This window comes from Pantherophis guttatus, chromosome 14 (genome assembly GCF_059756535.1).
Source record: "Pantherophis guttatus breed Tessera chromosome 14, ASM5975653v1, whole genome shotgun sequence".
NCBI classification, from domain to species: domain Eukaryota; kingdom Metazoa; phylum Chordata; class Lepidosauria; order Squamata; family Colubridae; genus Pantherophis; species Pantherophis guttatus.
The window spans coordinates 7025601-7049052 of record NC_142076.1 but is presented as its reverse complement, the minus strand read 5'-3'; the positions used below and the strand labels follow the sequence as shown (position 1 = coordinate 7049052).

Below are 23452 nucleotides of genomic sequence, written 5' to 3'. Positions count from 1 at the left end.
CAAAATAGACTGCACAACCATGTGACTGGGATGGTATAAGGTCTCTTGTCTGAGCCAGGAGTTGGATTAGAAGACCTTCCTGTCCGGTGGTTGTATGTTCTATGAATGTGGACAATAAGGGAGATTACAGAAACAGGGTGTCAGTGTTCCAAATAACACACCCATAGAAAGCAGAACTGGCAAATATTGGTCCAAGGTTCGGAACTGGATAGTGGAAATTACAGGATATAATATAGAGCTGAAACCAGAGATTTTTTTATTAGGAATGAAACCAGACAAAATAACTAAGGAAAAATGGTATTTGATCCTCCACATCACTACTGCAGCTAGGATACTATACGCGCAAGAATGGAAAAACGAATTAATACCCACAGAAAATAAATTGATTTGGAAAATTACAGAATGCACAGAGGCAGACCGGTTAACGAAATTACTTAGGAACCAAAAAGATTCTGATTATTACAAATGTTGGAATTTATGGTATAATTGGGTGAAAGAAAAGAGAGGGAAATCAAATGGATTGTATTAGTGGTATAGGCGCAGATTTGTGTACATTAGTTGCACTAACCTTGTATGTATATATGTAATGTATTGTATTTTTAAAAATGAAAATAAACTTTATTAAAAAAAAGAAAAAAAAAAGAAAGCAGAACTGCGAGGCAGATAGATTCCTCAAAGAACAATTTTATTGGATATACATCATATTGGCACAACTGGTGAAAACCGACTCAGAAAGTTCCTGCTGTTTTCACCTCATTAAAAGAGAAAGTTTTCCCCCTTTCCCGCAAGTCATCAGTCACATGGTCCAATCGAGATGCCAGCCGGTTGCTTGGATACTTCGCTCCTCCTCTCCCCAGCCACCTGTTGGAATGACCTTGGTTCCGACAGGAAAACTTTTTAAAAAATTTTGACTGCAAAACCCCAGCTATCTATTTCACACTCCCGCTCCCATCTAGTGGCAACCCTGAAGTCCTCAAAGATGGCCCCAGCCAGGTTCACTTCAGGGTTGACACATGGAAGTGCGGAAGAAAAAACATTACCATCTACCTCTTAGGAACAATGTGGTTCATAACATTCATGTTTCTGAATCTTTCTGAGTAGATGGTTCTAATGTACCTGTCAGGCCTGGAAGCCATCTTTTTTGTTGGATCTTCAGGCCTGCCACATTCACTACTGTGAGGAAACTCACTGTCTTGTACTTTTCTTTCTTTGGGGGATGTTACTTGGAACCCTGACAGTGCTGTGGTCCGCCAGCAGATATGGCAGCAGATTCGGACAGTGAGGAGGTTGGGGAGGAACATGGGCCAGTCCTGGAGTCTGGGGAAGGCTCGGACGAGGGCTCTACGTCGGAGGCAGAGATGGGGCCAGGGCCGTATGCCAGTTATTAGCTGTCTTCGGAGTCAGACATCAGTGAGGCAGACAAACAGTTGGAGCTTGTTCCCAGTGTGCGCATGCACAGAGTTGCCAGACGAAGGGAACAGCTAAAGAACAAGGGTCGACTTGGGAGTAAGGCCACAGGTGGACAATGAACGGCCCCTCCCAAAGGGAATAAAAGAGGAGCGAAAGGGGAGTGGAGTTTGCAGGAGACAATTAGTTCATTCCTGCATTCTTGCCAAGTATTGCTGTGTCTGAAAGATATCAGCTTGGCCACTCTCCAAGCCTGATAAAGGTCAGTAATGGTGAACTATCTTGAAAGACTGTGGGAGAGGAAAGACTTTGCTGGAGAGGAATTCACTGGAAATTAAATAAAAGGGGTTTATCCAGACTCGGACTCAGCTTTGTGCTGCTGGGGAAGCCTAGGTCAGAACAGACAGTACCTTCAGAAACAGATAGAAAATAGGTGTCCCTTTTCCAAAAGGGAAAAAAAAAACACCTTCCGAAAGACAGAGACTAGCGTACCATCATTCAGACAGATTGTTCAACTTTACAGACAGATTAACAGAGTTGGAAGGGACCTTATAGGTCATCTAGTCCAACCCCCCATTCAAGCAGGAGACCCTACACCATTTCTGACAAATGGCAGTCCAATCTTTTCTTGAAAGCCTCCAGTGATGAAGTTCCCACAACTTCTGAAGGCAACTTCTGTTCCATGGGTTGATTGTTCTCACTGTCAGAAAGTTCCTCCTCATTTCTAGGTTGAATCTCTCCTTGTTCAGTTTCCATCCATTATTCCTTGTCTGGCCTTCAGGTGCTTTGGAGAATAGCTTGACCCCCTTCCTCCTCTCTGTGGCAGCCCCTCAAATACTGGAAGATTGCTATCCTGTCTCCCCTGGTCCTTCTCTTCACTAGACTAGCCATGCCCAGTTCCTGCAACCGTTCTTCATATGTTTTACCCTCCAGTCCCCTCATCATCCTGGTTTCTCTTCTCTGCACTCTTTCCAGAGTCTCAACATCTTTTTTATAGTGGGGTGACCAAAACTGAATGCAGTATTGTAGGTGTGGTCTTACTAGAGCTTTATAGAGTGGAATTAGTACCTCCCTTGATCTTGATTGTATCCCTCTGTTAATGCAATTTAGGATTGTGTTGGCTTTTTTAGCTGCCGCTGCACACGCATATTTAGTTGGTCATCCCCTTTCTCACCCTGTTAAAAATCAATTGTGAAAGCATCCTCTCCCTCCTTAGATAAATAAATAATAATAAAAATAATAAAAGATATGGTTGAACTTCCAGAACTGAGCAGTAGGTCTGTCATGTTCTACCATAACATCATCATCATCATCATCATCATCATCATCATCATCATCATCATCATCACTTGATTGTCATTGTACGTGTATACACAGTATACCCATACAACGAAATTCACTTAACGCCCAAACACCAAGTCCAACACATATAACAATCCCCAAACACACTCCCACCCACATCGTCCCTGGTCCCCAAATACCTGGCAGATTCAGCCATGTTGTTAAAGTTATCAGCCTGATAATGTTATTAGCCTGACATTACAAATCAGAACGAGATAGGTAGAAACATTGGTTATTTTTCCCCCCTTCCTTTCGTAGGTAAGGGGCCCAAACAAATCTCCGCAGCTTAGTCACTGTCATTAAATGAAAGCCTTTTCACCTCCAGGCTTTTCGATTCAAGTCCAGGGCAGACTGCTTTATTTTCCCATCTCCCTGCCTGCCCGTGATAAAAATGGGTGGACTTGAGTCCAGTCGCTAACAAATGAACCCACTCCTGTAATTGACATTAATTGGCTCCCTAGTTGTCCCTTTCATCACGGCAGCCAAGGATCAAGCTGTAGCAAGTGGACTTGTCAGGGCACCACCAAAAGAAGATGCATGCACAGCAATGATGATATATAGCAAAAGGAGACTATTGATGTTTTTAGCTGTCTAGGGTTTTTCGTTTTTCTTTCTTTCTTTCTTTTTTTTTTTTTTTTGCTGATTGGAGGGTGATATACAATGTAAATGTTTTGCACTTCAGAAGAGACCTTTTTGCGTTTAGGAAATAGCAATAACACTTAGACTTATATACCACTTCACAGTGCTTTTACAGCCCTCTTTAAGCAGTTGACAGAGTCAGCTTATTGGGCCCCAACAATCTCTGGGTCCTCATTTTACCCACCTGGGAAGGATAGAAGGCTGAGCCAACTTTGAGCCAGTCAGGATGGAACTCCTGGCAGTCGGAAGAATTAACCTGCAATACTGCATTCTAACCACTGGCAAGGAAGGAAGGAAGGAAGGAAGGAAGGAAGGAAGGAAGGAAGGAAGGAAGGAAGGAAGGAAGGAAGGAAGGGTGGTCCATAGCAATAGCACTTAGTCTTATATACCGCTTCATAATGCTTTTACAGCCCTCTCTAAGCGGTTTACAGAGTCAGCCTCTTGCCCCCAACAATCTGGGTTCTCATTTTACCCACCTCGGAAGGATGGAAGGCTGAGTCAACCTTGAGTGTGATGACATTCGAACTGCCAAACTGCAGGCAGCAGTCAATCAGCAGAAGTGCCTGCAATACTGCACTCTAACCACTGTGCCACCTTGGCTGATGATACCAGTTTAAACAGGCCTTCATGACTGATCAAACTTGGCCTGGTGAAAGAGACCTGATATTCCTTCACTCTCTCCCTCTCCCCACCCCTCTCTCTCAATCTCAACAGGGTCTTATCAAAAGTCTCCTATTAAAACCCCTCCATCTACAGATCCATTGAATAGCTCTTTAGGAAGGACTCCACGATTGGTTTGAATGATATGTTATTCTTGGGGGGTGGGGGAATGTTAAGAAAACTCACAGAAATATATCTCCTGGAGACTTTCAAAGTTCTTCTACATTTTGCTTACTGCAGTATAAATGCTAAAAGAGATGGGGAGACCTCTTGTGCTGGTCCAACTCATCAGCATCAATAGGACCGACTCTCTATATTGAAAACTTGTCAGTTTCCCTGACATTTCCTTCCGCATTCATCCTAAACTCAAAGTTGCTAACAGAGTGTCCAGAATTACCGTACTTCAACTGTGTGCGCACAACTTTGAGTGAAGCTGTAGTGCCACCTCTAGTTCTGAGGCAGAATAGATAGAGGATAAGCTAACTTCTTCTTTTTTTTAAAGAAAGAGCTGCAGGTTGGTGTAGTGATTCAGACACCGGAAAACCAGAAGACAATGAGTTCTAGTCCCATCTAAAGAAATGGTCACCAACTGGTGGTCCATAGACCACTGGTGGCCTGCGAGAACATTTTGGTGGTCCACAGAAAAATTATCTGCATTTTTTATATTGCACTAAATCAGGGGTCCTCAAACTACGGCCCCTGGGCCGGATACATGCAATGAATATTTAGAATAGAATAGAATAGAATAGAATAGAATAGAATAACAGAGTTGGAAGGGACCTTGGAGGTCTTCTAGTCCAACCCCCTGCCCAGGAAGGAAACCCTACACCACTTCAGACAAATGGTTATCCAACATCTTCTTAAAAAATTTCAGTGTTGGAGTATTCACAACTTCTGCAGGCAAGTTGTTCCACTTATTAATTGTTCTAACTGTCAGGAAATTTCTCCTTAGTTCTAAATTGCTTCTCTCCTTGATTAGTTTCCATCCATTGCTTCTTGTCCTGCCCTCAGGTGCTTTGGAGAATAGCTTGACTCCCTCTTCTTTGTGGCAACCCCTGAGATATTGGAACACTCCTATCATGTCTCCCCTAGTCTTTCTTTTCATCAACCTAGACATACCCAGTTCCTGCAACCGTTCTTTATATGTTTTAGCCTCCAGTCCCCTAATCATCGGGGTGAGCTCCCGTTACTTGTCCCAGCTTCTGCCAACCTAGCAGTTTGAAAGCACATAAAAAACACAAGGAGAAAAATAGGGACCACCTTTGGTGGAAAGGTAACAGCGTTCCATGCGCCTTTGGCATTGAGTCATGCCAGCCACATGACCATGGAGACATCTTCGGACAGTGCTGGCTCTTCGGCTTTGAAACGAAGATGAGCACTGCCCCCTAGAGTCAGGAACGACTAGCACATATGTGCGAAGGGAACATTTACCTTTTTTTTAGGGATCTGGAGTTTCATGGCTCCATTCATTGACCTTCCTTTACTGGTTGATATGTGACAAAGTTAGTTGTGAATGATAGGAAAATTGCTTTCACCTCAGTTTTTAATCTGCTCAGAATTTAATTCCCCTGTGAGTTTTCCTCCCTAGGTCACCATGATGGCTGATGCATCTCACCATCCCAATGAAAACGATGCCCCATGAAAATGTGATTTTATTTTTTTAAATTTTTTTTGCTTCTGCCAAGGACGTGGCAATGAGTGAGTGTATTTGCACAAGGCGCTTGATCCTTTGAGGGAACGAATACGTTATCATTGTTTGCGTGCAACGTTGCATTTTAAACTAACCAAGTGGCCTGAGTTGATGCACTATTTGAAAGCATGCACATATATCACAGCAATGATTAAAATGAACTAAACCTAGCTAGCCATGCAAATGGAACTGCAATAGAGAAAGCTACACTATGTATGTTATGTAACCGTAGCCGGACAGTTGATCAATAAATTTTTCTGAATTTAAAAAGAGTAAAGAAACATAGAATATAGAATTGTATGGCTTTCCTTCTTTCCTTTCCTTTCCTTTCCTTTCCTTTCCTTTCCTTTCCTTTCCTTTCCTTTCCTTTCCTTTCCCTTTCCTACTTTCCTTTCCGTTCCTTCCCTTCCCTTCCCTTCCCCTTCCCCCTTCCCCTTCCCCTCCTTGTCACCATTCCCCTTTCTTCTCTTCCCCTCTCCCTTCCCTTCCCTTCCCCTTTTACTTTTCCTTTCCCTTTCCCTTTCCCTTTTATTTTCCTCCCCTTCCCATCCCTTCCCCTCTCCCTTCCCTTCCCTTCCGTTCCTTTATCCTTTTCCTTCCCTTCCCTTCCCCTTTCCCTTTCCCTTCCCTTCCCTCTTCCCCTCCCTTCCCTTCCCTTCCCTTCTGTTCCTTTATCCTTTTCCTTCCCTTCCCTTCCCCTTCCCCTTCCCCTTTCCCTTTCCCTTCCCTTCCCTCTTCCCCTCCCTTCCCTTCCCTTCCCTTCCCTTCCTTTCCGTTCCTTTATCCTTTTCCTTCCCTTCCCTCTTCCCCTCCCTTCCCTTCCCTTCCCTTCCCCTTTCCCTTTCCCTTTCCCTTCCCTTCCCTTCCCTCTTCCCCTCCCTTCCCTTCCCTTCCCTTCCCCTTCCCCTTCCCCTTTCCCTTTCTCTTCCCTTCCCTCTTCCCCTCCCTTCCCTTCCTCTCTCCTTTTCCTTCCCTTCCCTTCCCCTCCCTCTCCCCCTTCCCTTTCCTTCCCTGGCATTAAGCAAAATTCATATTTCTAAGACCACCTAGCAGATCCGAAACAGACCAAAATCCTTTACATGAAATTAAAACCAAGAATATAAAGGGGAAAAAAGGGACGATAATACTTCTGAATGCCTAGCAGGGATATTTATATATGCAAAAGTGGATTTAGCATTGGAGAAGATATCAACTCGCAGCCCGTAATTTCTTATCTGCGGTTTAGTAAAATTCTATAGTACGCGAGAAAAAAAAATTCTTCACTTGTGAAACTGTGTGAGGTTTTTTGTTGTTGTTGTTGTTGTTGCCCTATTTCTAAAATCTGTATATTTTTTGGCCCTTTGGAAAATGCACAAACTTGATGCTGAATGCCATTGGTGAGCCGTAGTTAACTGTTTCTCTTCCCTCCGTACATCGGCAGCAACGTTCTGCTTTAAGACGACTCCCCTCTATGTAATAAATAAATAAAAAATAATAATTGAAATAAAAGGGAGAGAAAGTCTTCATCGTTTTTTTCTTTCAAGAATGCTACGTTAATTAAACATCAACATAGATATGGTTTTTTTTTCTCTCATTTCTCTTTTTCAATGTTCATTCTGTAAAGGGAAAAAACAAATCCTTTGATGTTTCTTCTTGCTAGTGAGGTACACAGAAGAAGATATTCAATGCTTTATGGAGGTTTGTTGGGGCATCTTCACCCCCACCCCTAGTCTTTTGGAAAATATGGAAAAATTGGAATACAGGTAGTCCTCGACTTCCAACAGTCATTTAGTGACCGTTCGAAGTTACAATGGCACTGAAAAAAGTGTCTTACGACTGTTGTTGAATCCAAAAGTTGACATGTGTGTAGCCATTTAGTTAGTCCTATATTATACTCATTTATTCCTTCTCTTTCTCTTTACTTATGTAAGGGTTTTTTTTCGGGCTCGCCACAATCTTAAGGTTGGGAGGAGGGAATAGATAATGAGGATTGTTTTGGTTAGGTGACTTTTTTTCCCGTGGGAACAGAGCAGGGGTGAAATGCTCCCGGTTCGGACCGGATCACCCGATCTGGTAGCGATGGTGGCGGGTGGTTCGGAGAAACGGTAGCAAAAATCCCTGCCCCCCACCCCCACATGCCCAGCTGAGCCATGCAATCATTAGAGGCTTTTTTTAAAATAATATTTTTAAAAGCATTTTTTCTACAACCTCTTCGGCCAAAAAAATGCTTTTAAAAGTTTTTTAAAAAAGCCTCTGATGATGGCGCAGCTCAGCTGGGATCGTCAAAGGCTTTTAAAAGCATTTTTTTCTACAACCTCTTTGGCCAAAGAGGTTATAAAAAGAAATGCTTTTAAAAGCCTCTGACGATCCCAGCTGAGTTTCCTGATCGTCAGAGGCATTTTTTTTTTCTTTTAAAAACATTTTTTCTACAACCTCTTTGGCCGAAGAGGTTGTAGAAAAAATGGTTTTAAAAGTTAAAAAAAAATGGCCATGCCCACTCAGTCACATTACCCCCACCACCACCAAGCCACGGCCACAGAACTGGTAGTAACAAATTTTAAATTTCACTACTGGAACAGAGGCTGTCCTTGGTGGAGTTTGAAGACACCGGACAATGTTTTGTCTTAATTTGTCTTTTAACTTTTGTATTTCCTGTTTCTTATTGTTGTAAGCTGCCCTGAGTCCTTGGGAGAAAGGTGGCATATAAATCCGATAAAATAAAATAAATAAATAAAATAAATAATTTCATTGAGGAATGTGACTTTTGTGAGATGTTTCTAATTTACAATATTATGTGGCGTAATTCCGGTTTGTGTCAGATCCAGAATTACAACAAACTTTGCCAATTTGATGCCTACCTAAATCAAAGAAATTGGAAGATGGACTTTGCATATTCTTTTTGGAATGGGTTTCATCACTTGGAAACCTGACAACTGTTTTTCACACGACCAATGCAGCATCCCCACATTCATGTGATCAAAATTCAGACGCTTGACAACGGACTCATATTTATGATGGCTGCAGTGTTCCTGGGTCGTGTGACCCCCTTTTGCGACCCCCTGACAAGCAAAGTCCGCAGGGAAGCCAGATTCACTGAACCAACTGTGCAGCGATTCAAAGAAATAATGTGGGCAAATTCCCTTGACAACTGTCTCATTCAGCAACAGAAATGTTGGGCTCAAGTTTGGTCGTGGTTTGCTTGGGCAGAGGGGTTGGACTAGATGACCTAACAAGGTCCCTTCCAACTCCGTTAATCTGTTTATCTGGTCCTAAGCCAAGAGCAAGGCGTTCGACAAAGTAGACCTACTTCTTTTTTTTTTAAAATAATTTTTATTGAGTATAAATATTAAAAACCAGTACGCTCCCATAGAGAGGGGCTCCTCCGGGTGCCGTCAGCCAAACAATGTCGACTGGCGGCCCCCAGGGGGAGAGCCTTCTCTGTGGGGGCACCTATGATCTGGAACGAGCTCCCCCCGGAGATACGGAGGATTCCGGATCTGCGTACCTTCCGTCGCGCGCTTAAGACGTTCCTATTTCATCAAGCTGGCCTGACCTAAATTTTTCCTCTTTTTAAATGGAAATTTTAAATTTGGTTTTAATTTATTGGGGTTTTAAAATGGTTCAGCCAAATTTATTTAATTAGTTTTATCTCTATTTTAAATTTTGTATCTATATGTTTTATTTTATGGCTGTTCACCACCCTGAGTCCTTCGGGAGTAGGGAGGTATACAAATTTAATAAAATGAAAAATGAAAATGAAAAAAAGACATAACATAACATATACACAACAAACATTTATACAACATATACACAAAAAGAAATTATGATTTCTTCTTAAACATTTTTTCAAAGTGACATTCTACAATTCTACTTATAATATATTCCTTCACCTTTCCTTAATCTAATAACATTTTTTATATATATTTAAATCGGTAATATTTCCCCCTACATTTTTTGTTTATTTCTCATTTTTAACCAATTATACCAATTATTCCATATTTTGTAATAATCTGATTCTTCTCTTTCTTGTATTTCTTTGTTTAACCTATCCATTTCAGCACATTCTAAGATTTTTTCTATTACTTCTGTTTCATTTGGTGTTCTTTCTTGCTTTCAATTTTTTGCGTAAGTTATTCTTGCAGCTGTTAATATGTGAATTGTGAGATATTTAATATCTTTAGGATATGATTTGTTAAAAATTCCTAATAAAAATGTTTCTGGTTCTTTTTCTATCTTGTGTTTCTGTTATTTGTTTCAACCATTTTTTAATGTTAGACCAAAATTTCTTTGCTGCCGGGCAAGTCCACCATAAATGATAGAAAGTCCCTTGTGAACGTAGACCTACTTCTTGGTAAGCTAGAAAAAAGTGGGATAGATAGCTTTACCACCAGATGGATTTGTAACTGGCTGACAAACCATACTCAACGAGTAATCCTTAATGGTACTACATCTACATGGAGCGAAGTAAGCAGTGGGGTACAGCAAGGTTCTGTCTTAGGCCCAGTACTCTTCAATATCTGCATAAATAACTTGGATGAGGGAATAGAAGGGGAACTTAACCAAATTTGCAGACGATACTAAGATGGCAGGAATAGCTAACACCCTAGAAGATAGGCTCAAAATTCAGATGGATCTTGACAGACTTAAACATATCTAACAAAATGAAATTCAATGTAGAGAAAAGTAAAGTCTTATACTTAGGCAAGAAAAACCAAAAGTACACATATAGATTGGGTGAAACCAGGTTTAAGAGCAGTGACTGTGAGCGGGATCTTAGAGTCTTAGTGGACAACGAGTTAAATATGAGTCAGCAGTGTACAGGGAGATTGGAATTGATGATCTACAAGGTCCCTTCCAACTCTGTTAATCTAATCTAAGGTCAGATCTTGCAGTCTTCTGACCATAGTAGTAGGGCCATGAAGTTACCTGTATGGGACAATTGTTTTCCCTCTGTTGTTCAAGGATCTATTCCAGCCAAGGGCCTAGGCCTTTTCCCCAGGCTGGGAAAAAAATTCTGCAAAGCACCTGAGTCAATTTATAATTTATAATTGATTAATAATTGATTTCCACCCCCTCTTGTTTTGGATAGAAGTGAGTGCAGTTTAGTCAGGGGTGGGCTTCAAAAATTTTAGCAAGAGGTTCTCTACCCACTTGCTCGGTAGGTATGGCCATGGTGGGCATGACCTAGTCGGCCTCCAGCACCAAGGGGGAGCGTTTTTGCCTTCCCTGGGCTCTGGAGGCTTTCCTCGAGCCTCTGGGAGGGCACAAACAGCCTCCCCAGGCTTCGGAGGCCCTCTGGAGGCCGGAAATGGGCCCATTTCCGGCCTTCCTGAACTTCCAGTGGCCTGTTTTTTGCCCTGTCCGCATGCCCTCCACTTACCTGCATTCAAAAGGGGGCCACATGGGGACTCCTGGGAGGGGCAGGGCAGGATGGGCAGGGCCAGCCAGGAGTGGGATTTAGGGGTTCTCTGAACTGCACAGAATCTTAGCTAGAGGTTCTCCCGAACTCCTGCGAACCCCCAGCAGCCCAGCCCTGAGTTTAGTGACATGGTTTGTGGATGGTTGTGATGCCATCCTGTGTGCAAAGGCAGGTCAAAGGAAGATTGGCTGACGTTTTCTTCCAGCTATGGATTTATGCTTTAAAAAGCAGGCTACGTCTTTCTTGCACGCTTGCTTTGATCAAATAATTAATTAGCCGAAGCTTTGGAAAGATAATTCCTCGCAGGCTTCTCTCAGTTCACATCACTCTGCCTCCCCTCCCCGCCCCCCAAGGATGCCCACCGAGTGAGGTTGATGGGCAATGCTTTAGCTCCCTCTAAGCAATGAGGGACTGTCAGATTCATCTCATTTATATTTTTTTTTAAAAAAAAATTAAAAAGAAACACTTCGAGGTACGTTTTTGTACTACAGGTGGTCCCTGACTTACAACAGTTCATTTAGTGACCAGTTGAAGTCACAACGGCACGGAAAAAAGGGGACTGATTGCCGTTTTTCACACTTAGGACCATGTCAGCATCTCCATGGTGACTCCAAGTACTCAATCTTGACAAAAGACTTACCGCATACACAGTCTACAGTAGTGGCCAAAACTGTGGAAACCATTTGGGAAAAGTGTATTTTCTAAAATTAGCTAATAACCCCCCCCCTTTTTTTTGGAGTAGTACCATAAAATTATATATCAAAGGAAAGATAATTTAATCAAGAATGTAATGCAATTACTTTGATGAAGGATTTGCTCTTAGAATAGCAGTTACAGTATAAAGAAGAAAAGTGAAACGCATAGAAAAAAACGAGGTGCACAAAAATGATCACCATAGAAAAAATAAGATATACAAAATTATCACCATGTCAGTTAATCCTTCGTTGGGCAACCTTTAGCATGGATTACGGCCTTACAACGTCTTCCCAAAGAGTGAACCAAGTCTTTGAGTTCTGCAGCTGTTATCATGTGAAACCAAGATTGACTGATGGCTTCTATTAACTGGGTTTTATTGCTGAGTCGCTTCTGACTAACAAGTTTCTTTAGTCAACTCCACAGATTTTCAATTGGGTGAAGGTCTGGGCTATTCCCAGGCCATTCCAGCAGTGGAATAGGAGTGTTCAGACCAGATCGCCCGATTTGGTAGCAATTGTGGTGAGTAGTTCGGAGAACCGGTAGAGATCCTGGCACGAGGCTCCGCCCACACGCCCGCTTGTCGTTACTTCCTGGTTAAAATGTGTTTTGTACCCTTTGCGCATGCAGGGGGGGTACATGCCAGAACCGGTAGTTAAAAATGCTTTAAAAAAGTAAAAACAAAAGTTCCGACATCGCTCAACTTATCGTTGGAACTTTTTTTTTTTCTTTTTAGTCATTTTTTTTACTACCGGCTCAGGCGAATAGGTAGTTTAAAAAATGCTTTAAAAAAGTAAAAAAAAAAAAAAGGCTCCGAAGACCACAGCTGTGCCGTGTGATCATCGGGGCCTTTTTTTTTCTTTTTTAAAGCATTTTTTTACTACCTATTTGCCTGAGCCAGTAGTAAAAAAATGCTTTTAAAAGGTTAAAAAAAGGCTCTGAGGATCACAACTGTGGCGCACTATCGTCGGAACCATTTTTATATGGGGGAGGGATGGGGTGGGGTCTGCTTTTGCTCCCAGCAGGCTTCCCTATATAGGCTGACTCTATAAACCGCTTAGAGAGGACAGTAAAAGCACTGTAAAGTGGTATATAAGTCTAAATGCTAAATTGGATTTAACGTCCCTATGCCATCTCGCCTTGACTTGTTGATGAAGTACCAGCAAGTATCCAGAAATTCATGCAATACTTTTTTTCCTGGTTTGGGACTTATCTTCAGGGGTGAAATCCAGCAGGTTCTGACAGGTTCTAGAGAACCAGGAGCAGAAATGTTGAGCAGTTCGGAGAACTGGTAAATACCACCTCTGGCTTGCCCCAGAGTGGGGTGGGAATGGAGATTTTGCAATATCCTTACCCCAGGAGTGGGCTGGGAATGGGGATTTTGCTGTATCCTTCCCCTGGAGTGGGGTGGGAATGGAGATTTTGCAGTATCCTTCCCCTGGAGTGGGGTGGGAATGGAGATTTTGGAGTATCCTTTCCCTGGAGTGCGGTGGGAATGGAGATTTTGCAGTATCCTTCCCCCGGGGTGGGGTGGGAATGGAGATTTTGCAGTATCCTTCCCCTGGAGTTGGGTGGGAATGAATTATTTAATAAACAATATTTTAATATTGTGTATCAATTCAGCCATTAAAACGGGGTGTTTCTCAACCTTGGTAAATTGAAGACTTGTAGATTTCAACTTCCGGAAATCTCCAGGCAACCATAAATGATTGTGTCATGCCAACTTCATCCCATGTCACTAAAGGTCACTTGTTTGCAGCTGAAATGCGCATAGGTCCTGGGTGGCAAAAAAAATAATAAAAAAAATAGGGGTTTCAACTTTGGGGAATTGAAGTCCACACATCTTAAAGTTGCTGGGGCCAATAAACCCTGCATTAAACCCTGCAGGATAAATGCAAGCAATTTTGGAATGCAAGTTTTGGCCCAAAGACTCTCAGTTGTAACATTGGAACTGACCTCTGAACAAACCTACATAGGATTGCTCTGTAGCTGACAACCCCATAATTAATCTAAAATTCACTTTCATCCTCCGTTTCCTAAGGGGAAAGCAGAATGCATGTGCAATCCATCGGTGAACAAATGCATGAGGAATTCTCTTAATCTGTGTGTTTGTGTGTGTATGTGTGTATTTCTCCTCCCTGGTTGTAAACCTTTTTTTCAGTTGGTAGAAGAAGTATTTCACCCATAATATGACACGTTGTTTAAAACTATAATTTAGAAAACAAGCAACCAGGGCCAGTTCAAAGGAGTTCACCCGCAAAATATTTGAAGCTTGATAGCTTTGTCTTTTCTTTCACATTTTTAAAAGCCCAACATTATGTGCAGGTAGTGTTTTTTTTTTTTTTTTTTTAATCTCTCCATGCCATGTATTTTTCATGAAATATTTTGATAACGAGTTGCATTCAAGTCCTACCTTTCATTTATAAAATAAATTATTCCTGGTTTTATCAGGAAGGAAGGAAGGAAGGAAGGAAGGAAGGAAGGAAGGAAGGAAGGAAGGAAGGATCACAGATTGGGGCATATGCTGAATAACATGTGTTATTGTTCTGGAAAAGAGAAAGGAAAAGCAAGATAATTTTATCAGAACAAGAGACTGCTTAAGGCAAGGGAGATAGAATGCAAGGGGGAAAAAAGAGAAGCGACAATACAAGGCTTCATTTTATGTTAGTGTTTCCTTTCTTCCTTTTGTGTCCGTCTGTATCTAGGCTTTCAATTCCCCCCCCTTTTTTTTCTTTTTCCTTTTTTCCCCATTATAAATTAATTTTGGTTGTTCGCTCTAGCACTGATATACGAGCAGCTCAAGCTGTATGATACTGTGCAACCACATCGACTTTTTCAGCATAAGAACAGCACCCTTCTTTGTGAGTCCCAAGTGTGTGTCTGTGTGTGATACATTGTGTGTTTGTATTTTAATGATCGTTGGGGTGGGGGGAAATAAAACAAGGGGCCGTGGGGTGGACAGAGCAGGTTTGTTAAGGTATCTGCCTTTTGGGGAGGGGAAAAAGCTTGTAGTCGTAGCAGGCCATATCCCATGGAATTAGAGGGGGTTGCAGTGAGATTGTTAACTGTGTCCTGTTGTGTGTGTGGTTTTTTTGTTTGTTTTTTTTAACAATGAGCCTTTTGAAAAAATGTTTGCACTTCTTATTATACAACAGCAAACTATTTTTGAAGTTAAGAGCGATTTGCTTGTAATGCAGGAATCCTCTGGTGTTCTGTTTGTATTTTAGTTTAATAATGGTTGGAAGGGGAAGGGGGAAAAATGTAAAGGAAAATGTGGGCTGTGAGAATATAGCAGTAATTTCAGACGGAAGGCCCAGCAATACATGAACCGCTCAGAGTTTGAGATAAATGCTTGAATTCTTGCGATCCTTGCACCGAATCTTCCATTCCTGGGTATCATTGTTAGCTTCTTCTGTTCTGTACAGGTAACTTTTTTTTTGGCTGTTGTTTTTTAAGTTTCTGAGTTTTTTCTTAAAATAAAACCCTGGGAAGGAGAGGACAGGAAGGAAATCTTCAAGTCAAAATGTCCAAATTCCTTTTGATTAATATTAAGATATCTTTTCTTTTTGTCCCCTGGGCATCTTACTCCTGTATGGAGAGGAAAGGAACAGAGTTGAAATTTGACCTCAAGGACAAGTTTTCAGCATAAATGATTTCATTTGCAGCCCACATCCTGTTTTATTACATGAAGATTAAGTTTGGGCTGCTAATGAATAATTATTACTCCATAATATAAAGAGGGGAAGGCAGGCTTCAGTGGGGGGACTCTGATTCCAAGGAAGCATATTGCTTATAAGTAAAAGAAGAAGAAGAGGAAGAAGAGGAGGAAGAGGAAGAGGAAGAGGAAGAGGAAGAGGAGGAAGAAGAAGAAGAAGAAGAAGAAGAAGAAGAAGAAGAAGAAGAAGAAGAAGAAGAAGAAGAAGAAGAAGAAGAAGAAGAAGAAGAAGAAGAAGTAGTAGTAAATATTAGTTTTTTCCTGGGTGACTAATGGTATTTGTTCAGTTAACCTGACAGAATCGCCTCTTGTAATGGATAGGTCTTTGGGCCACTTTTAATCATCTTAAAATGAGAGGAATTTACTTATGTGGGTCTGTTTTGAAGACAGGAGAGAGAGAATGAAAGAGAATCAGAGAGGGAGAGAGAGAGGCGAGAGAATAAAAGAGAATCAGAGAGAGAGAATGAAAGAGAGAATCAGAAAGAGAGAGGGGAGAGAGAGAGAGAGAAATGGACTTTGCAATACCGTGACTTTTATTCCTTAAAGATTCAACTGCAGTGCTTAATCTAATTTTTCACCACAGTTAATGGTCTTTTACAAGCTCCTGCGAAAATGCAAAGGCTGGTCGGAGGAGCTTGAGGGAGGTGATGGGAAATAAAAGGACACACACACACACAGGGAGAAAGAGGGAGAGAGAAGAAGAAATAAAAATACAGACACAAACACAAACACACACAGAGAGACCCTCACACCTTTTTCAAGCTCTGAAACTCGAGTCCCTCTATTCAGCCCATCACTCGGGTTTTTGTTTGTTTGTTTGTTTGTTTTTTTGGTAGCCTCTCTTAGAACTGCTTGTGTTTTTTAAGGGACCCGCAACAATGATTGAAACAATGATTAATTGCTTCAGTTGGTTGGTGTGCCCGGTCCAGAATTCTTGAGGGCGTTTTGGCCACATCCTAGGACAGAATTCCCAAGGTGTCTCTTCCTGGAGAAGCCAACTTTCTTGTGCCATTCCATCCTTCCTAACCCGGATTTTACCTCTCCTCCTCTCCTCTCTTCTGCTTGCCTCTTCTGCTTTTCCTCCGAATGGGCCATGGCTTTCGGCCCAGTCCAAGGCCTGCCACACACACCCAAGGAAATCTCCAATCTGGCTTGCGGGGGAGGGGGCTGGTTAACCCACGACCTTCTTTCCAGTCCCAGCTGGACACCTAGATTAATTTACTCCAAACCTCAGGCCTGTCATGCAATCTCTCTCTCTCTCTCTCTCTCTCTCTCTCTCTCTCACACACACACACACACACACACACACTCAAAAAACCATACATGCATAAAAACTCATGCAAATGTACAGAGGTACACTATAATAATGAACAAAAAGAAATATTTTGGATTAATTTACTCCAAACCTCAGGCCTGTCATGCAATATCTCTCTCTCTCTCTCACACACACACACACACACACACACTCAAAAAACCATACATGCATAAAAACTCATGCAAATGTACAGAGGTACACTATAATAATGAACAAAAAGAAATATTTTGGATTAATTTACTCCAAACCTCAGGCCTGTCATGCAATATCTCTCTCTCTCTCACACACACACACACACACACACACACACTCAAAAAACCATACATGCATAAAAACTCATGCAAATGTACAGAGGTACACTATAATAATGAACAAAAAGAAATATTTTGGACTCCTTTAAACTCACTCTCTCATTCTCTCTTTCTCTCTCTCTCTCTCTCACACACACACACACACAAAACCATACTTCCATAAAAACTCATGCAACTATAATAATGAACAAAAAGAAATATTTTGGACTCCTTTACTACCCCCCCCTCTCTCTTTCTCTCTCTCTCTCTCTTTTCCCTCTCTCTCTCTCTCTCTCTCCCGCTCCCCCTTTTCCCTCCTCCCCCTTTCCCCCTCTCTTTTCCCTCCCCCTCTCTTTGCCACTCTGGGGGGGAGGGTTTAAAACAACCACGCAATTATTTGAATTTGGGTGAGTGGGCAAGAGAGCCTGTCCTGCCTTGGGACCCCTTGGACAAACGAGAAGGAGCCGTGGCTTGAATCCGTGGGAGGCACCGAAAGAGCTTTGATTTGTCCCCGACAGCACCTCCGCTCCTCTCGCTCCCGTACAAGAGAGCAGCGAGTGTACAAGCGCCGAGCTCTGTGTTTGTGTGTGTGTGTAGAAAACCCTTCATGCGCTGGGTGACATTGTGGGGGAATCTTGCTCGGAGGCTGTAGGCGGCTTTCTTTCTCTCTCTCTCTCTCTCTCACACGATTAAAACCGCTCGCTTTTCACCGGCTCGCTTCCTTCCCCCCTCCTTTATTTTTCCTCTGGGGGTTCCCCCCCCTTCGCTTCGCTTCTCTTTGGAGGGGAAAGAGAAAAAGAGAGAAAAAGAAAAAGAAAGAAAGAAAAACACAATTGTGAGCAAATGGCCTTGACTTGAGAGACGCCCGGCGTGTAAGGCTTTGCACACTCGGGGTGGGGGGGGGAGGGAAGGGAGAGCCTCCCACACACCCACACCACCCTCCTCATCCTGATCACTGATCCTCCTAACACCCCCCGCCCCCAAGAAGAGAGTAGCGGGACAAGGGAGCGTGCACGCGTCCGCGCCCTCTCTCTCTCTCTCTCTCTCTCTCTCTCTCTCTCGCGTGTCTTGGAGGGGGGGGGGTGTTCTTTTTGTTTTGATTTTCTCGGCTGGAAGCGGCCCCCCCTTTCCCCTTTCCACTTTGGAGAAAGTGAGCGGTGGCAGTTTTACAGGGGAAGAAGAGCAGGAGAGACAGAGAGAGAAAGAGAGAGACAGAGGGAAAAGGACGCGTCTTTTTCTTCTTTCTTTCTTTCTTTCTTTCTTTTTCTTTCTTCTTTTTTCTTCCCCCCCCTTTTTTTTGGCGCTGAGGCAGGATTAGCCTCTCTCCTCATGCAAGCCCCCTCACTTGTCGTCCGCCGAGTCGAGAGTGGCAACATGCAACATCCTCTGACAGGGACGACTTGCGTGGCACTTCCGAATGTGGGTATGTGTCCCCAGCTCTCCTGCGCCTTGACTCTGATGTACTTACAGCAGGTAAGTTCTTAAGCAATTGTTTCCCTCTCCCTTCCCTACACCCACACATTCTCTCTCTCTCCCCCTCTCTCTCTCACACTCACGCACACATCTCTGCCTCTCTTGATTTAGCTATCTTCTCTACCCCTTCCCTGTCTTTTCCGCGCCTCTTGGACGGGAATATATGCATATATATATATAGCTTTCTGCCTGAATGAAGTATATAATTGCCACTCTCTCTTGTAGAAACTGCGCCCTTATGCATGTGTGCACGTTAATAAGGAAAGAACCATCATCCCGGGGAGGGCCCGAACTGGAATCTCGTTAGTCCCTTAACGGCGTCTTAAATTGGTGCGGTTTTGGAAAGTTTGAAGGATGATTTTGTTTTTGTTTTTGTTTTTGTTTTTTTGCCTCGGTTTTTTTCCTATGCATTTGTCGTCGTCGTTGTTTTTTTCTGCACGGAATTAATCCAGATGTTGTTGGTTTTTTGCTACTTAAAAGGGTTTTGGCAAGGGACACACACACACACACACACACACACACACACACACACACACACACACAAAGGGGGGCGGGTTGATTAAAGGAAAGGAGTTGGGGAAGGGAGGGAAACTTTACCTTACTCCGACAATGCAAGCACCCCGTTCTTCTAACCCAAAGGCGGGCGACGGTTCTTCCGATGCTCCCCCTGAAGTTTGGAATTCTCCGCTTTGCACATTTCGACGAAACCGCCAAACGGTTTTGTCGAGCTCTTTTGTTGAAGGGAGCTGCGGTTGGAGGGCGAGCAAAAGCGAGTCTGTTGAAAGAAGGCAAGAGACGCGGGCCCGCCGTGCAAATTGGAGAAGTTGGTCAGGTTTCCGTGGATGAGTCAATTTTGGTCAACCTTGCGATCTGCCAACCTGGATCTCGGGGAAGCGGGCACTGTTTTGGGGCGGGGGTGAAGGAATGCGGGAGGATTTTTTCCCCCTCCCTCTAAAAATACACGGCTTGAGTTATTTTTTTAAAGCGGCGTCTTCTTTTCTACAAACCTTCTCCGGGTCCTGATGGAGTTTTTTCAGGTCTTGGGGGTGAAACCACAGGAAGAGAGAGAGAGAGAGAGAGAGAGAGAGAGAGAGAGAGAGAGAGAGAGAGAAAGAAAGAAAAAAGAAAAAAGAAAAGAAAAGAAAAGAAAAGAAAAGAAAAGAAAAGAAAAGAAAAGAAAAGAAAAGAAAAAAGAAGAACTGAAAAGCATCAAAGCAAAGCTTCCAAGCCCGTTTGTTTTGAAAGTAATCCAATTGACTGGCGCTTTCTCTCTAGCCAAGGTGCTGAACCCTTCTCTCTCTCTCTCTCTGTGCGCCCACAATAGTGCGTGAGCCTTTAAAAAAAAAAACCACACACATTATTATCATAATATCTATTTACAAAAAAATTAAATAAATCGTCATATGTGCTCACTACGACCGTGAAGGGGGAACCCCTAAATTTGCAGAAGCCAGATTAAAATAGATTGTCATGCAAATGTGATTAATTGCATTTCTTCTGTGGAGGGTGTCCTCTCCCCCCCGCTTTTTGTGAGTTTTATTATAGCTCAGATTAACCGTAGGGACTGCTACTCTTAGCTACCATATATTAACCCTCAGCTCCTAAGATAGTTTTAGATGACTTCTGTGGCTCTGGGCTGAAGTTTCTTCCTTTGTCCGTCTCTCTTTTATTTATTTATCTTTTAGAGAGGGGAAAGAATTTATTTATTTATTTAGAAAAGCAACCTTCTGATACTTCCTCCCTACCTAGTGGTGGTCTTCTTGTTAAAATAAAATTGAATTGATCACAGATCTCTTTATAGGAGGGCAGTTATAGATTAACTTAGTTTTAAACTTGGCAGCCGAAAAGAAATCAAGTCCAACTCTTGTATGTTTGTCATGCTGAGGATTTTGCTCCTATCCAAGAAACAGATTCAGGATTGAAGGAACTAACTTGAGTGTTTAAAGGCTCGTTTTGACAATCTAGAGACAGCCTCGTGCATCTGGGTGGATTTTGTGTGTCTGAATATCTCTCTTTTTTTACACACACGTGTGTGTCTGTTTCTGTGTGTTCTTTTTTAAGGGCCTTAGTTAAAGGTCTTGATGTTATTGTCACACTTTCTGTGTGCCATCTTTAAAAAAAAGGCTGCTGTGTAGGAAAGATTATTGTGTTTCTGTATGGACATGTGTATGTTTTCTTATGTTAATTTAGAGAGGAAGGAAGGGAAGGGAAGGGAAGGGAAGGGAAGGGAAGGAAGGAAGGAAGGAAGGAAGGAAGGAAGGAAGGAAGGAAGGAAGGAAGGAAGGAAGGAAGGGATTGTTCCTAGTATTTTTTTCCTTTATTTTTTTTTTCATTTAAATGTGAAAGAGATAAACTTTAATCTGGGTGCATAAGCTACATGATCGCCTAATTATGGAGCAAAAAAAGATGAAGAAGGCTGGGGGAGCAATCCCTTCATTTTATACTTGCTTAGAAAGAGTTTATGAAACTGAAGTGCCAGCATAGTAAATTTTCCCACTTTAAGAAAATATACACCGGCCTTGGGTGAACTGCTCACAATTCTTTTAAGGGGTCTTTTAGGACAAAGGGCTAATTTTAGGGTCTTCTCTTCAGCCTGAAACAAAAGACGAGAAGCAGTTTTCATGCAGTTTTATGTTGTCCCTTGAAGACTCTCCCTTCTTTAGCTCTTGGTGTGGATTCCATCTCTTGCAGCAGAAGATTATGTCATTAACCCTTTTTAATCAGCCTGGGATTTTATTTGATTTTTTTAAAAAAGTTATTTTCATGTAAAAGTAGGCAGAGAGAAAAACCAGCAGCTGTAATTAGTAAGATTTTTTTTTTTTTGATGTGCCAATGCACAGCCATTAATACAATTATAAACCCATGACTTGGAGATTTCTTCCCACATCTGGTGAATCAGTTCATAAGAGTTGTAGGTGTTTTAAATTTTTATTTACTGCTTTCAGGTCTTGTAGAGGGAGAAGACAAATGGAAGAAGCTGTAAACTGGCCAGAGCATGATCCAAAACAGGGTATATTTATACCCCTTGCCATTTTTTTCCCCCTGGCTGTACATTAGCGCTGAACGAGAGATCTATCAGTCCTGACAATATGACACTCAAGTCATTTCTGTTCACATTAACCGGTTCTTCTTCTTAACCATTCTCTCCACTTCATGTGCTGGTCAGCTCCAAGCTGAGCAAGCTTCCAGATCCAAATTACCTTTCTAGGTTCTCTTATTCAAACATGGGGAAGCTGCCATGTAACAAGGTTTGCTAAAGCATGTTCTGTCAAGAATTTGACGGGGGCTTCTGTGAGAATATGAAGACCACAATAACAACAAAGGGTTACTCCAATGCAGCCATTCTCTCCCTCCCCCTCCCTCCCCCTCCCTCTCCCCCCTCTCCCCCTCTCCCCCTCCCCCTCCCCCTCCCTCCCTCCCTCTCTCTTTAATTCTGGATGAGAGTTTTGGGAATATCTCATTTTGAAAGAGTTTGAAAACCCTTGCCACAGAATAAAGCTAGGATTGGAAGTTTATTGCATCCATTCCCCCCCCCCCCCGATAATTTTCCTATGCAACCATTGCTAATGTGCCTAGAAAATCTACACTTGCAGCTGGGGAGTTCCTACTCTTAAACTGGAAAAGTTTACCATCAATAACTTCCCCCTCCCCATGCCTTTCACAGACTCACTTGGAATAACAATCACCAAAAAACATGAATTAAGCTTTGAAACGGCCAAATTTCCTGCAGAATTGTACTTTCTAGTTGGCACCGGTTTGTTGTTACTAATAAATTTATGAAATCGATTTTTTTTCCCCTTGCAGGAAAAAAATATCAGCATTTTCCCAATCTACTTTACAGCATATAATTTATATAAACCTACTCTAATCTGCTGGTTTACGTCTCCCCGACAGCTGGGCAATTCAATTCCTTTTGAATTCTAGATGCAGAATTATGGGATTTTTAGTCTTGAGCAAGTCTTCTGTCTGTTGGTTAAGTAGATGCAGAACACTTAACGCCATAAATTTGACGTATGCTTTTAAAAAAAATTGATATGGCTTTCACGGATTTAATTTGATTTTGGTGCATGAAACCCCAGAATGCTATTATGATTTTCTTAGACGTGAAGAAACATTTACTGTTCAGATATAAATTTTCTTCCTTTGCCTCTAGAGAATCCATGAGCTAATCTGTCCACTCTGGGAATTGTTTATGTTTCTGATTTTCTTAAAATATTGGTATATCACTTGATGAACAAAACTTGCTAAGTTTATAGATTCTCTATGCGGTCATGGAATTATTTTTAGAGTTCTCCATAAAATTGCTTATTTTTCACACTAAAGACAATCTATATTTTCTTTAGATTATCTAATATGTTCTTGTTGAAGAAGGAAAGCTCCTTGGTTAGACACAGCAATTCAAACAGATGTAGCAGGAGGTCTGACTGGGCTAAACAGTTCAGATCAGATGTCTTTGCTTTAGGCCTTCTTTGGGTTACTGGAAAAAAAAAATCACAAGCAAGCTCTTTATTAAGGAGGCACAGGAAAAGTAAAAAACCTTGTGTGAACTTCCACAAAGAGGAGCTGTTCATAAGCATTTGAGCTGGGTTTTTATTTATTTATTTATTTATTACAAACTTGCCAAATTTAGTACCAAAGCAGAAATGCTTAATCTCAAGAAAGCTTCCCTGATTCCAGTGGGATTTCATTTCAGCTGAACGCATATTGGATTAAAGCAGTGGTCTTTTAGCATGATACCAAAAATATCACTGGGTGCAAAAGATATTTGAAACCGATATTGTCTCTGTAAGAATCTTTAAAGCTTTAAATAGAAACACATTGTGTGATCTAT

General features: G+C 42.0%; 1 protein-coding gene and 1 long non-coding RNA gene across 21 annotated transcripts in view; one reads left to right on the top strand and one right to left on the bottom strand.

The window, feature by feature from the left end:
* The window catches only part of RBFOX1 (RNA binding fox-1 homolog 1), a 2479215-nt gene that overhangs the window by 1867157 nt on the left and 588606 nt on the right, over positions 1 to 23452 (top strand). The window contains exon 1 of one of the 20 annotated variants that reach the window (XM_034420535.3): positions 16989 to 18621. The exons of 17 other annotated variants lie outside the window; for them this stretch is intronic. In XM_034420535.3, coding sequence (XP_034276426.1) covers positions 18478 to 18621 — 144 coding nt within the window. In that variant the 5' untranslated portion in view covers positions 16989 to 18477. Of the gene's footprint in view, positions 1 to 16988; positions 18622 to 23452 lie in introns of those variants that run through there. 2 more of the 20 variants (XM_087878446.1, XM_060692987.2) reach the window with 2 other exon arrangements.
* LOC117667282 (uncharacterized) overlaps positions 15039 to 23452 on the bottom strand; it is a 9413-nt gene continuing 999 nt past the window's right edge. Inside the window, exons 1-2 of the long non-coding RNA XR_004592004.2 lie at positions 19219 to 23452; positions 15039 to 15416 (exon numbers count right to left, since the gene is read on the bottom strand). The exon at positions 19219 to 23452 is cut by the window's right edge and continues 999 nt beyond it. This is a non-coding gene — a long non-coding RNA (uncharacterized LOC117667282). The remainder of the gene's footprint in view (positions 15417 to 19218) is intronic.